The 15,780-nt window shown below is 39.5% G+C and overlaps 1 protein-coding gene across 3 annotated transcripts in view; it reads left to right on the plus strand.

Annotated features, from left to right (window-relative positions):
• The window catches only part of dpr12 (defective proboscis extension response 12), an 852,041-nt gene that overhangs the window by 578,792 nt on the left and 257,469 nt on the right, over nt 1-15,780 (plus strand). For all 3 annotated transcript variants that reach the window (XM_065231890.1, XM_065231892.1, XM_065231891.1), the window contains exon 5: nt 3,783-3,950. In XM_065231890.1, coding sequence (XP_065087962.1) covers nt 3,783-3,950 — 168 coding nt within the window. The remainder of the gene's footprint in view (nt 1-3,782; nt 3,951-15,780) is intronic.

Below are 15,780 nucleotides of genomic sequence, written 5' to 3' on the forward strand. Positions count from 1 at the left end.
CCCGTTACCACGATGAGGACATCGTCGGCGTACACAAAGATGCGGACGTTCTTTGGTAACTGGCGGAAGATTCCGTTCATCGCGTAAGGAAGAGTGTGACGGAGATCACTGATCCCTGGGGGACCCCCGTTGCCTCCTGAAAGCTCCTGGATTTGGCATTTCCGATAGCAACATGGAAAATACGGTCAGTGAGGAAGTTCCGAACGAAGTGGACCATGTGTCCGTTAAGTCCCCAGCTGACGAGTTTGGCAAGTACAGCCGGAGTCCAGGTCCTGTTAAAAGCCTTAGAGATGTCTAGTGAGACCATTTCAGTGTGGTGTCCCTGGTCGAAGGCGTCTTTCAGCACGTCTCCCAGTGTGGCGAAATAGGTAGAGGTGCCGAATCCTGACCTAAAGGCGTGTTGTCGATGGTCGAGAAGATTGTTGGTCTCCAGGAATGTCCTGAGTCTGCGATTAACCATCCGCTCGAAGACCTTGCTCATGCAGGAAGTGAGTGCGATGGGCCGGAACTTCGTCGTGTCCTTCGTGTTTTCACTCGTCTTCGGGATTGGAATAACCAGGCTCTCCCTCCAGGATGCTGGATAGGAGTCGGTGGTCCAGAGCTTGTTGAACAGGTCGAGCATCAGGACTTGCCCTTCGATCGGTAGGTGTGATAGTAGGGGGTACCCGAGTTCGTCGGGACCCGCCGATTTCCCCTTGCTCTTGCTTAGTGCAAATTTCAGCTCTTCCCATGAGAAAACCCCATTTATCCTGGTGTTATTGTTATCATTCGGAACGTTGAAGTTACCTATGGAGGTCGGTGTGGCGTTGTTGCGGCGACGGAAGTTCTCGCTGTATCCGGGAATAGCCGAAAGCTCCGCGAAGTATTTGCCTAACTCATCGGCTACGGCTGTTGGCTCTGATACGGTGATGCCACCGGACTGCACTTGCAGTGGGGCTGAACGTCTCTTTCCGCTTAGCGCATTTACCCGGTTCCAAATGTCTGCCGAGGACTGGGAAGCGTCGATGCTGTCGAGAAAGTTCGTCCAGCTCTCTTGCTTGGCACTTCGAATCGTTTTCCGGCATTGGATGTGAAGTTCACGGTAACGTTCGAGGATGCCGTCTCTGTCAGGGTCGTCTGGTCTAGTCTTTCTCAACTTACGGAGGGCCTTTCGTCGGGCCTTCACCGCTGCCTTGGTTTCGTCGGACCACCATCTGAGAGCCTTCCGTCCGGGGATGCTGCTGGTTTTGGGTATTGAGGCGACAGCTGCTTCGAGGATTAGTTTCGTAAGGTCGGGGATATTGCCTGGATTCTGCTCCTGGATACCGGTGAGAATGGCGTTCCTGTACACCTCCCATTCGGCTTTGTCATACATCCAGCGTGGTCTACGGGTGGTTTCTGGGGCTGTGGCAGATGAGAGTTGGATCTGGATCGGGTAGTGATCGCTGCCGTACAGGTCAGCGTTGGTACACCACGTAACCTTTCCAGCCATGGAACGGCTGACCGTAGAAACATCGATAGCGGTGGCGTGTCTCCCATTAAAGAACGTCGGGTTTCCATGGTTAAGGACCGTCATGTCCTCCTGCTCGAAAGTATCCATAAGGAGGCTTCCTCTGGGATCCAAGCGAGGGCAGCCCCAGGACGGGTGGTGCCCATTGAGGTCACCAACGAACATCCTCGGTTCGGGCAACTTCCTGAAAACATCCGTCATTTTGTTGGCAAGATTTGACACGTACGTTCTCCCGCATGGCAGATACGCACAGGCCACCGCAATGTTCGCTGGCTCTTCCAGTTGAACGGCGATGATTGGAAGATCGTCCCCTAGGTGGATTTCGCTGAATGGTATATTCTTCAGGACTCCGATGGCCACAGAATGCCGAAAGTTCCTTCCTCTTTTTAGGACCCATGTGTATTTTCCGCCAAGCGAGCGGTTCTTCTGGTCCACCGTCACCTTGTTGACTTCGATAGAGAAAGACGATTAAACGCCACAAAGCAAAGAATGATCAATCTTGAAATAAATTCACGCTAAAAAAAGTTGAAAATAGTGACTTATTACAAGAAAAAGTGACTGTAGTGACTTGGCCTTAAAAAAAGAGACTTTTTATTGACTGGCTTGAAAAAAAATGACCGAGGCACTAAAAAGTGACTCGCTACCAGCCCTGAGGATATATTCTACAGAGCGTTGCACAAAATTATTCAATTTTCGATTGTTGCTTCCTATCATATATGAGTGAAATCTCTCTTTTGAAGTCTTTCACAAATTTTACTATCTTGAACAACTACACCGGAAATGTCTTGATCTTTGTTACCAAGCCTGTGCAGATGTATTTCGTTGTGCTAGAGCAAATATTTCGTGAGAACATAGCGAGAACTCAGCTGGCAAATAACAATAATATTCCCTGTCCACTTTCACTCTTCATACGCAAACTTTATTATAATTATTTAAATCTCAACAGTTAACCAGCGTCTGGCTGAAAATTTCCTTAATAAAGACAACCAACGTCAACAATTAAATTCAACCCCAATCTCAACCGCATTTGACGGTTCGATTGGAACTTTTGGCTTCAGTCTTGGCGCGTCTCTTATTTAACATCGTCTCTGATCGTGAGATGATCTAATTGGCTTTTATTTTTTATTGTAAAAACATATTGATTTATGTTATGTGGATCAACCGGAAAGAAAACTCTGTCTCTTTCATCCTCATCACTTCTTACGCGAGAAGTGAAAGTATGAATGATAAGGAGTGAAAAAGAAGCACATGCCGATCCTTTGTAGATCGAGGATCATCGTCAATAGGACGATGTTGCATCCATTTAGTAGACCTAACTTGAGTACAGTAGACCGACATTACATCCAGCTACCTGGTAAGTTATCCCAAAAAATAAAAATATCTGACACAGTTTGACAGTGAAATATCGACTGCAGCTCAATTATTCTATAAGATACGGCATAAAATGTAAATGAAACATTCACATATACCCTATGTGTGGACTTTTACTAGCGTATGATAACACATGTTCAGTGTATTACAGGTTTACATGTAGCATCCAAGCCATTTTGCTCAGTAAATATCAATTGCAAATAGTTAGATCGGCATCCAAAATTGGAGTTGCATATCGTCAGCAAATACATTCCCGTCAACAGCTTTCATCTACATTCATTCCCCAACTCGGGGTCAAACGATTACAAGTTCACTAAAGGCAAACAGTTTCAGTATTGATACAAAATATTTGATGATCTGTATCAAATCCAAAAGGGACCATTCCAAATAGTACCGAAAAGCTTCACCATAGCATAACAAATATTGATCCATCCTTTTATTGAAATGTTACTGGCCGTACTCCATCAAGCCAACAGCTTACGACGATGATGGCCAGCCTGAGAGTAATAATCCGGAATCCATCTCCGGAATCAACCCACCCGCACAAATTTATTAGTTTATTCAATCTTATCAATTTATTACCGACGTTGCTTCCATCGCTGCCAGCCCATTCTCCTATTCTAATTTTGATAAATTCCTTTCCGTCTTCGATTCCCGTGGTCTTGCCATAAGGCCATTCCCATCACCCATCACCAAGACTCTGTTGTTCTTATTTTTTATTGCTCGTCATCCTACTTAGTGAATGGTAGGATTTATTACCCAGAATCACTCAAATCGATTTCCTTCTCTTGAGATATCTGTTATACAACCCACCCAGAGTGACCCGAACAAAAAGTGCACATTTTATGTACGTTTCCATATTTGTCTTCTCTACTTTCTGCTTCCATGTTTGCTGTCACGACTGCCACCACCGCGGGATCAGAATCAAATCTCGTGGATCCGACGGCGGGACTGGCACATCCTCTCGTCCGGAGCGCAGATGTACACCAACGACGAACGGTTCGCAATCCTGCACACGCCCGGCTCCAACACCTGGACGCTGCAGATCAAGTTCGTCCAGCGGAGGGATCACGGTACCTACGAGTGTCAGGTGAGTCAATCAAAGAATCTTAAATTCCAGTAACGAACAAATTATCTGCTCCAGTGACTGCGAGTCCACCCATTACGATTCAGCAAAGAAAGAAACCAACTTAATTGATTTGCGAGCAAGCCAATTTTTCAAAAACGCTTTCCTACGAAGGCAAATAAATTGCATTACGTTGCTCACTTGGAGTTACCCTCCCTTTGAAAAAAAAAATCCGATTTATGTGGGAATCAAACGGAATTTGGTAGCCTGCAGGCATGTACGGAAAAAAAAATCCCTAACTGGATTCCAAACTTCGAGAACAAAAGACGACTGTATCAAATTTATTTCCTATTATTCGCCTATTTTCCTTCGGTTAGTTTTCTCTCTTCGCTCCTTCCACCGCCGAACCCGATTAAACGAACTTTTCAATTTTTGCAATTAACCTAGATTTCACTTCCCATCGCCCGATCCGATTGCGACGTACCTCTACTTCACCCAACCATGAAAAATAAAACTCGTTGATTTCCTTCCCGGAGGGTACTTATGGGTGACATTCTACCCGCAGAAAGAGAAAAAAAATCCTTCCCCTCCAGCTGCATCCGTTCAGGCAGGACTCGGTTCAAAGTTTAAATTATTCTTCCATTTTTTTCGCGCCCACTGCTATTCCATCTCACGTCACGTCCCGCTTAACGAGCGAAAAGTGCTCCGGTCGAGTCACCCATCCACCTGTCTGTCCTGCTTTCCCAAGGGGTTTTTTTTTCAGTATAGAATCAAGGGATTTGGGTTCTCGTAGTTCCTTTTTTTATTTTGCTCAGCTGCTCCTCGGGGGATGTTCTGCTTCTGCTGCTGCCACGGTGCGGTTACATGCGACAATTTCCAATTACGGTCACATTAGTGGAGATAATTTTACTCAGTTTCGTTTGTCCCCGGTGGGAAGTAAAGGTTTTTTTTTTCTTGTTCCGGTGAGTTGTGGATTTCGGGTCAGTGGCAATAGCAAGTGGTAGAAAGGATGTTTGAAATGAAGCTCCTGGAAGGAATTGACTGTTGCCGGTAATGCAGCTATGGTGTTCGGGTTCTGATGTTCGGTTATAAGTTTGCATCCTAATACCCCGTACAGACTATGGCTTATACCATGTATTTCATACATCTAGTTTTTACTGGATATCCTATATATAAGTGCTCATTGCAAGACAGTCTCATGTAATATAGGCATAGTCCGTACGGGGTATAACCATGTCGTTGAGTCAGTTGATTCACGGTGTCAAGATTCGAAGAGTAGGCTGCGCGTTTGAACGAACATGACGCTCATTTTCTCTTCGGATTTTTTTTTTCATACAGGGGAAATGCCTAAGGCCTAAATGCCCCTAATTTGGGCCCATACATAAGTTCGATTAAATTTTCAATAGCGACCAAAAATATCAATTAGTACGGTCCCAATGACGCGTTCATCAATGGGCCCAATCTTAGATCCATAGACCAACATTAGAGCCATTTCCCCTATATTTTTGGATACTGTTCCGATCACAATTGCTGAAGCTAATTTAACGACTCAAAGTTTACAGAGTGACATTTTTATGAGTACTGCATCACTGTCCCCGAACGCATAGTGCCTCTACGTCCTTGCAAATTACCGTTGACATTCCTAGTTTCGAAAGTAAGGAGGAACCACAATCAGACTCGTGACGTTCCATCGTTCTTCGTGTTCGCGTCAAGCACCGAGGATATACAAGTTGCAGTGCTAAACTTGTTACTTGGCCACCTTGATCGGAATTGCTACACCAAACGTAACAGGGCTGTGTACTACGGGTTCAGTTCGACTTATTTGGTGAAATTGTTCTTTTTGTCTACTTTTATTATGCATGATGATGATAGTGGTTTACCACCCATTGTAGCACGGAAACTAAGACCGATAGCAGTAGGCTCTCTTCTCTATTTGTCTTGATCAAGCTTAATAACCTCTGATTGTCCTCAACATGTCACTGTATCAAGGACGCATGTACGGGACAGTAAAGAATCTCCTTCCAGCAACATGATCGCACAATTGGTCAAAAAGACGGACCCCTAAATAGTATGATGTCCCAATGAATGGGTAGAAGAGCCCGCCCTTTATCCACAAAATGTTATCAACAGGGAGTTGGAATTCCCACTCTCCCCGTCCAAATCGCTTCAATCGGGTGCCCTGTTTGATCATCCCTTCCTTTTTGTATATGTATTTAAATGTTTATTTATATGTTACTAGCTGAGTGTGCCCGGCCTTGCTCGGGATTCAATATTAGCTTGAGTTTATGCGCCGATTTAAAAAAAATGCTATATTGTACGTATACCCCCCCCCTCCCCCCTCTTAACTCAGGAGCTACGAGGATAATACGTATTCCAAGTTTGGTGGAAAACAGTCCAGGCGTTTATGCACAAACATTGACGTTTATATACATACCAGAGAGGGGAGGGGTTTTGAACCACCATAGAAGCATTTGCTGCCTTCATAAGCCAACCACATGCCATATTTAGTTCCATTTGCTTGATTAGTACACAAGATATGCAGAAATTTCTGTTTTATTTATATGGAAGCCCCTCCTTACATAGCGGGAAGGGGTCTCAAACCTTCATAAGAACCTTTCTCGGCCCCAAAAATCCCTGCATGCAAATTCCCACGCCAATCGGTTCAGTAGTTTACGAGTCTATAAGGGACAGAAATTCATTTATATATATATAGATTTACAATGAATCATCACTTATGCGAGTCGATTGTTATGATTATTGTCAATAATACTTACATTTCGATGAAGATGATGATACCTATTTTACCTTTTATGTGATACTTATCATCACAGAAGCCAACTTTGAATCGTTGACCAGGTCCATTAACAATACACTCGTTCTGAGAAGGGGCTCTATGGTACCACTCATCCTGTATAGCCATCTTCTTCTTCTACAGGTTGACTCAATACCCGGAATGAACGCTCGGTGCGGTTAGTAATATCAAATAGTGTTGCATGCAAACGAAAAAGAGATACAAACAGGATTAGTTTTTTAAAGTAATAGTTTCATATGAATACCCAGGTAATCATATCGTATCTCAGTGACATTGTCTCACTCTGAACCTACATTTAAAGTTTTTTTTGTAATTAAATGGTACTTGGGTACTCACATGATATGTTGTGCAAGTATCACAAGTTCAACAACACCCAACTACACTGAAACAAATCGACATGTACCGTTTATTGGATCCATCTTATAACATAGCAATGTCAGCATATTTATTCATTCTATGTGATGATTGATAGATTCCATTGGATTATCACTTAAAAACTATGACTGCGATATGGAATGATTTCTATCGTTATTTCACATACTTAGTACTTGATAATACTTTGCTTCGAACGTGGTTAGCGAAGGTAAGAAGTATATGAATATTGTCTGATATATTTCATGGTGAAAAACTGTTGATATGTCATGGGTGGGAACAGACATCTAGAAACTAATGGAAAATCATATAAGTTTGCACTATGAGAAAATTCAGTAAAATATACCTGTTTTCATGATGAATATTGCTCACTAAAATATATATCTTATAAGATAATCATGTATATTTTATTGGAGTTGCTTTTACTGATTTTTGACGTTTGTTGATATGTCGCGTGTAAATAGACATGTAGAAACTTTGTCTGTGTAGAAACTATTGGACTGTCATTTAACTTTGCAGTATAGGAAAACATGTATATCTCATTGTAATAGCTTGCTTTGATTTTTGACGTTTAAAGATTGTAAACAGATCTATCCCAATCATTAAATATTCATATAAAAATGCCTTTTAAGAAATCCAACAGCAAACATTTGTTTTTGCATGTTTTTCTGGGATGAATATCGCTCCCAATAAAATACATCTTACATGATTGTTCTTTATAAATTATTAAAACAATTTTCAACGATGTTAACGTACACTCATTCATATGATAATTGGTTCCAGAAAAGAACGTATTGAGATTGAAAAAAAAAATGATTCTACTGTAATATTTACTTTGCTATGATTCTTATTGTAAGCCTTCTACACGGCTAATTCAGATTCCAGCCCTAAGTAGTACTCGAACTTCATGAGCCAGTTCTATCAAATCATATAATTTAGTCGTTGATTTATTGCACACAGGTGCATTAAGAAAGATTTGAACAAACCACACCACCGAAACGGAACATAAATTTGTCAGTGCTATTTGTCTTCACTCTAGCAAAACGAGCATAAAGTTGCACTACATTCCATGTCGGGAGAGCTGTTCTTACTTCATGCTATTTGAACGAGCTCAATCTTGAAGTCAGCCGTGGCCCAGTGGAATCGAGCACAGACACCGAAAGCATCACACCTCAACAGATCTTGATCGAATCCAAAATCAGCTACAATAAAAAAAAAGGCACAACTGTGAAAGCTCCCACTGCCTGATGTTTCTTTTTCGAATTTATTTTTAGAAATCGATTAAATATATGTGTCAAAAGAAGAAGTAAATTTCATGTTATTTTCACATAAACTTTACTTCGATTGATTTATGACGCATATATTATATTGTGGTGAAAAGTATAGCTAATGCTTATGGGTTTCAAATCCATTTCAGTTAATTATTTTAATTTAATCGATTTTCATTTATCATATGACGATCATATAAAAGTTACCAAATTATCAGCATTGTAAATGTATCAGATATTCATATAGAATTTACCTGACACATTTTCAATCATATAATTTTCAATGGATTATCTTATAGCGCAAATTTATTAGACTTCCACATAACAGGAATATGTCAAATTCGTTCAGTGTATAGATCGCTCAACGATTATCCCATTTACTCTTTGAATCCACCAATATTATTATCTACTAGGAAACACCAAAGAATATATAGAGATAAAACTCAAAAATACATTAACTGATAGTTCTTTATAAACGTCTTGTTGTCCCATATTGGACCTTTCCAACCCACAGCACCTGCACGGTATTGTGGGTAGCATTGGGCGATCTTGAGGCAAGAATCGATCTTAGGGAATCGATTTATTTATTTATTTTTTTTGAAAATAATCGATTCACTGATTTAATCAATTATTTTAAATCGATCTTTTGAATCAATTCTTTTTTCAAAATTTCAAAAAAATGTTTCAAATATAACGGATAGTTGGAAATATGGTTGATATTACGTTACATAAGCTATCTTGTTATGACATTTCAAGCTGAACATTGCATTAGATCCTAAGTAACATTGATCGATTTTCTTCATCAACTTTCTCTTTCGTTAATAACTTGGGTATAGAACCGTTTCTTGTTATGTTTGTCATATTACAAGATAGATAATAGCTTCTTTCAACGATCTGTGAGCTGAAAATAGCTGGGAATGTCTTAAGGTTCAATTTACTTTGATGTATTTTTTTAAAATTCAAAAGCAATTTTTTTCGGCGCATTATTTTAGATTGCAAAAAGCTTGCGTCATTTTGTGTAAAATATCAAAAGAAATCGAATAGTTCAAGCTTTTTACAATCTGAAATAATGCGTCGAAAAAAACTGCTTTTTAAATGTTCCAAAAAGCATCAAAGTAAATTGAACCTTAACATGGCCGTGAGGATGAAAAGAGAAAATTTACAAAGATAATCTGTCGATGTTACTTGGGACCTAAATTTTTCTAAGTGTGTATTACTCTGCTGTTAAAATTGATACCTGTGCTTATAGTAAATTTTTCCGGCTACAACTTTGTTGAAAACCATTTTTCGATCAAATGTTAGGGTCCAAAGATATTTATGATTCAAGTCACTATTGTCTTATGATTATGCTCAATCAATTGCAGAATACAGTGTTGCTCACAAAATAGTTGCTTGATCATGCCATAAGTTTATCAATCTCTTAAAAAATTAATAACTATTTAATTTGATGTTTGGCTGAAAAATAAAAGTGGGCAAAGTTGTAGCTGAGAAAATTACCCATAAGAATAGCTATAGCAATATTTAACGGTGCAATATGGAAGACGGATAGAAGACTACGAAGAAAAAGTTTGGTTTCCCCATAGCAATACCCATATAAACTTCAAATGGTTTGTGCCCAGTCAGCTTCTTACCAAATCAGTTCAAACCTTAGGAGGCTAATCTAGACCCTATTTGGAACCGCTTTAGCACTGTGGATTTCTTATTTTGCATCAGTATAATATACATCTTCACTATCGCAACTACGGGTAATCATCGAGAGTACTTACATCTTACTCAGGCACTTTTGAGCAAACTGCAAGCACCCTCTCATACTCGAAATAACCACGACCAGAGATACCATATTTACAGACATGTCTGTGAATTTATAGACTTTTATTTTTTTCACATACATTTTTTTCGTTACAGACATTAACAAAACTTTTGTAATCAAGAAAAAAATTTAAAATTTATTTGGCTACACTGTTTTACATATTTAATCAAATTGTACGTGCAATGCATTTTGCAACACGCATTAGAAATTCGCGCGTTTTCAAATCCACCACACGAACGAGCTGTCGCTGTTAAGGACGGTCATAGTTATATACCTGTCAATGTGCTGCCATGTTATATTCAAAACGAACATTTTCCATACGACTTGACGGTTTGTTTGAATACGTCATACGAATACTAACGTTTGCCGGTCTATAACTTGACTGTTTATATAGTCACTGTCACTGAAATCGTGAATGAAACGGACAGTGTGTTTCCATAATATTCCATCTTTTTATTCGAGAACACCCACCACCGGATGCAATTTAAGTGTTGAACGAATTTTCGCAGTAAAAATGTGGCAAAAATCGAAAAAAATCAAAGAGAACCCAAGAGGAAACCCAAAAACGAAGTTTGAAGGAAAATCAATATAAATACTTGCACTGATCATTATGTTGAGTTCCATGTGACAACATCGCAGGTATCGCACGATGCATTTCGGCGCATGTCAGAGCTGACGAAAAGCAAAACTCATGAAACTTTTCTGAATCCGTTCAATCGTGAGAGTATGCGTAGTGTAAAATGGAGACCATACTGGGGAAGCATATTTTACGAACCAGCGAGCAGAATACTATCTTGAGGCAATGCACATCATCGGTGAAACTAGAAACATGACGACGAATGAAATCCAGCAACCCAGCTTATGTGTTCACAAAACGTTAACCTGGAATCGATCGTAACGCCTAGATCGCAGATTGAGTTAACACGTTCTAGGGAATCCGGTACCATGCAGTATGGATGAAGAGTAACGGTATTGCAGCGGGTGAACGATATCACTTTGCATTTTTTGCTGTTGACTTGCATGCCGTTGTCGGCGCACCAGACTAGCAAACTAGATTTATATCTTCTTGTACTGCAACACAGTCGGCAGGAGAAACAATCACACGAAAAATTTTTACGTCATCAGCATAAGACAGTTTGGACGATGAGAGAAGCTCACACAAGTCATTCACATAGATAGATGATAAAAATAAGAGGACCGAGAACACTGCCTTGTGGTACGCCAGATGGAGTGTCGAAGGTCCTGGAGCGTATGGAATTTACCACCACGAAAGTATTGCGGTCAGACAGGTACGAGTTGAGCCATTCCGTGATCCAGGTGGGGAATCCAATATGATTCATTTTGCTAATGATGAGGTTGTGCGGAACTGTATGGAAAGCTCTCGCAAAATCAACGTAAACCGAATCCACTTGCTGTTTGATCCCAAGCAACACCATTTGTTTCTCAGCAAGTGTCAACAACCTTAGTGAAAACGACGCAACATATTGAAAATCGGTTTTCTGCCGTTTATTGAACACACATTAAATGATACATTTATCAGTCGATGCTGTAAAAACGAGGTCCTGGTGCCCCGCACGGCTGCTTCCCGTGGACGATGTTCTAAAAAACGCTTTTTGCCACCGCAACTGCGGTTTGCGATGTAATCATCTGAAAAAAAAAAACCATGCCAAATCGTTAAGCATGTGTTAAACTAGTCCTTGATCGTTCGGTTTTTTTTTAATTTTTTTGACAAAATGGCGGCCTTGCAAAGTTGAAGTGCCGATTTTTGATCCTTAAAATTTGTCTTTGATCGGCTGTAAAAATCGAAATTAAATGATAGACGAAATCCGAACGATCGTGGACTGCACAAAATAGTACTGAACAGAAATCATAACGAATCGGACGAATCAAATGTATACATTTCGAGAAATTTTTGGCACCGGTTTTGAAAATATGATTCCGAGATAATCGCGTTTAAAGTTTCAAGTTGGGTTTAGTCCACTATAAGTGAATATTTTTGTACGTCGCATAACTTTCACAATTTTCATCGGATCAACTTGATCTTTTGAGGAAATATTCTTGACTTTATATACTTTCGATTAGGACAATAAAAAAAATTGATTTTTTGAAAGTTTGCAGGTAGGCGTAACCCTTTAATGATCTGTTGCAAACATGTTAAATAGTACTCCAACAAACAATTGCCTATTGAAGAAACGACTTCTTGACGATTTTATTCAACTGCATGCTTAATAATACTTGTACTATTTTTAATAATAACTTCTGTTCAGGCTTTGTTCACACAAATCTGGAGAATTTATTCAACCACAACATCGAAATATTGGGTGTTGATATAAAGTATGTCGAGAAGCTTTTATTCGACTTACAAGAATTGTAACAGAGCTTATTTGATCAATTTTTTGATTATTCGGCGTTTATAAGACATCATTACTTCATTAAACAGCGATGGTACCAAAGGTGTATATAGACGTATGATTCTCATGTGAAATAATGTTTAATTAAACACTATTATACATTTATTAAACGATTATTCAACTACGGGTTAATTAATCCGAAAATAAGAACGGGACTGAGCAGGGTTGTTCTCGTTGGTGATTGTTGTGTCATTATTTCTGTCGAAGCACGCACCATCCACACAGAATACTAGAAAAATTATTACATACATACGAACACACACATGTCGTTAGATGGGATTCGAACCATGACCTTCCGATCACCAGCCGCTTGCCTTGCCATCTGAGCTATCCTAGAATACATCATATGGGCAGCTAAATAAGCAATAAAAGCTTGAATCTGAATACCTATCAGCACTCTCTGCCTAGCTCTCTAAATCTAGCTAATTCAAGGAGATGTGAGAATCATTAATTCATTCATAGTTGTTTTACATGAGATCAATGTTACCTCTCCATATCTAATTTCGATGGATTCCGGGCTATTCTTTTCGATAGATCGATGAATTGGTTGTCGTGAGTGATACGATCTATAATTACGATTTAAATTAATTAGGCGTAGACAATAAAAAAAGGGTTGAGGTTGGGATGCGAGTTCACCTTCTACTTGGAAAGCGGAAACTGTAACCACTATTCTACCAATTTTGTTTTGTTGTTAGCCTGAAACAGTGTTGTGGAATAATGAATGAATACGCCGTTTGCAAAGCATTTACAAAGGATGCAACTAAAACATGGACGCATAGTGGTATAAGAGCTATTATGCTGACTGTATTCACCTTAATTCAGCAATATTGTTAAGCAATGCAATGGAATCTAATAATGGAGCTAGAAAACAATTATTAGACGTATAATAAAGCATGTTATTAAATCAATTGAAAACAGTCGAATTAAAGCGTCAATGTATGTGAAAATTACACTTATTCAATATGTTATTAGATCAAACTTCTGGTGTTGAATCAGGAAGACAGTCAACGTTTTTATAGCTTTTAATAAGTATATTAATCAAATCAGAGCAAACAGCGGAATAAAGGCATGGATCTCAATGAGGTTTTTTCGGCACATAATTTGACAACCCGTTTTATTCAGCATTGTACACTATTATAAAGCAGTTATTCAATATATATGCTTATTTGTGACTCTGAATTGTTTGTTGGGACGTTACAATAATGTAGCTATTTTTCAAGAGATCATGAAAAGTTTACAATAAGTATTTTTTACGTTTCAGATGAGCGGATATTAAACTTATTTATTCTTATTAAACTCTTTATTTAAATGGATGCATTCCCAACTCCTATTAGGTTAAATTCGTTAAAAGCAGGTCTTTCTTGCTCGAACATAACTTTTAATGACATTTCAAATTTCGCATCTATATCATGACCACCCTCCCCCACGTCCCTTGCAAAACTTCTGCCAACAGATCTGCAGACATTTCTCACAAACTTCTGAAAAAAAATCTGACATCTCTGATCCCAACTAACCAACACCCACCCATCCAGGTGATTAATAAACCGTATAAAATATGGTGAACAGTTTACTTTGCCTTTTCATTAAAACATATTAAACCAAAACTTCGTCTAACAGTACTGGTAAAAAGCACACCAACGATTTCCCCCTAGCTAAATTCAAAGTTTCCATTTTACTGCTTGCAAAAGCAATTAAATTAAAAAAAAATCTTTTCACTTCTTGATTCCATCACCGTCTCTCGGTTCGTTTACACCCACGGTCACTCTTTGTCTGCTAGTCTTTGTAAAGATGGAACCAGAATAAAAAAAAAAGATCTACCATCCCCCATACGCTTGGATTATTCACCTGGGTGCTGAGCTTGCCAGGTGACAGTCAACCAATGGAACAACTGAGAGCAGAGTTCATCTAGCTTACACCACCGCCGTTCCCTCAGCTAATGAACGATCTCTATGGATATGCAAAAAATTCCAAATGGGTTACTTTTCAATTTTGCCACATTTCTAGTTCGGTTAAGTGAAAGAAACGAAGCATTCCCATGGGTAATATTCGAGATTGGGACATCAACTTTCTCCCATCCCATCTTTACAGCGGGGTTATTGGCAGGCCAACCTATGGCCCAGCTGTTTCCACCACCGACAAACTGACTGACTGTGTGGTTTCCGAACCAAAGCTTTGATGCTCTCTATCAAGAGTAATTCAATTAGGGGAAACTTTTGACTCAAATTTGCAGAAACGATGGAGACGATATTGAATGTGATTAAATTGTGGTTGTGGAAAATATTCCTTTCCCCCGAGCGGGCATATCTAGACGATGAATTTTAATATGCTTTCAAACTTCCCAGAACCAGTGGAAAAGTTGTTATGAATTGCTGAATGCTCAATAGAATCATTTTCTCGCTTCGAATCGAGCGACGTCTAATAGAGGCGCGGGAAAAAGCCCTGAGCCATGCAGTTTTTCACCATATTTTAAGCTCTGATTGATGGAAAACGGTGATGAAGTTCTCAGCCCCAGAGTCCTGATTTCCGCGAACGTTCATGCCTTTGTAGGTTTTGGCCCAGTTTCCGACGGGAGTCTGAATGAAGCCATAAATAGTGGGGATTTTTTTTTTCTCTTTGCGTGAAACAGGAACGGCGGGATCGATTTCTCCGTTTTATTTCAACATTTCGCTTGGTTTGTTGATTGGGGTTTCGTGGAAAGAGATGGATGGAATGGAGACGGGAAGCAGTAATTTGTTGGAACATTGCTGAAGCATGGTCCATGGCTCCTAGAGTGATGTAAAATTTGAAATTTTCACTCCACAGTGCTCAAATGGTTTCAATTCGGATCATCATCTCTCCCAACATTTGAACTCTTTTGAATAAATGCTGTCAGTGCACAAATCGTCTCAAGTGGGTTTGGAAATTACTATGACTCATATGGATCAAGCTGTTTGTTCATATCTTTCTACCAATTCACCATATTGCTCTACACAAAAAAAATCGATAGCTGTGCTGGTGTGGAAATTTTCTACAATAATAGAGATTGAACATTTTTTCATAGGAATATGGAAAAAAAAAGGCTAGAATGCTTTGAACAAACATTTTGAGAAGATGATCAGGACCCGATTTGAAACCCTTTGAGCACTATGGAGCAAAAACTTCAAATTTTGCATCAGCCTAATGCCTACGTGAGGGGTGTTTG

The sequence above is a fragment of the Ochlerotatus camptorhynchus genome, unplaced genomic scaffold (genome assembly GCF_037179485.1).
Source record: "Ochlerotatus camptorhynchus isolate MF236.1 unplaced genomic scaffold, CSIRO-AGI_Acam_v1.1 ptg000361l, whole genome shotgun sequence".
NCBI classification, from domain to species: domain Eukaryota; kingdom Metazoa; phylum Arthropoda; class Insecta; order Diptera; family Culicidae; genus Ochlerotatus; species Ochlerotatus camptorhynchus.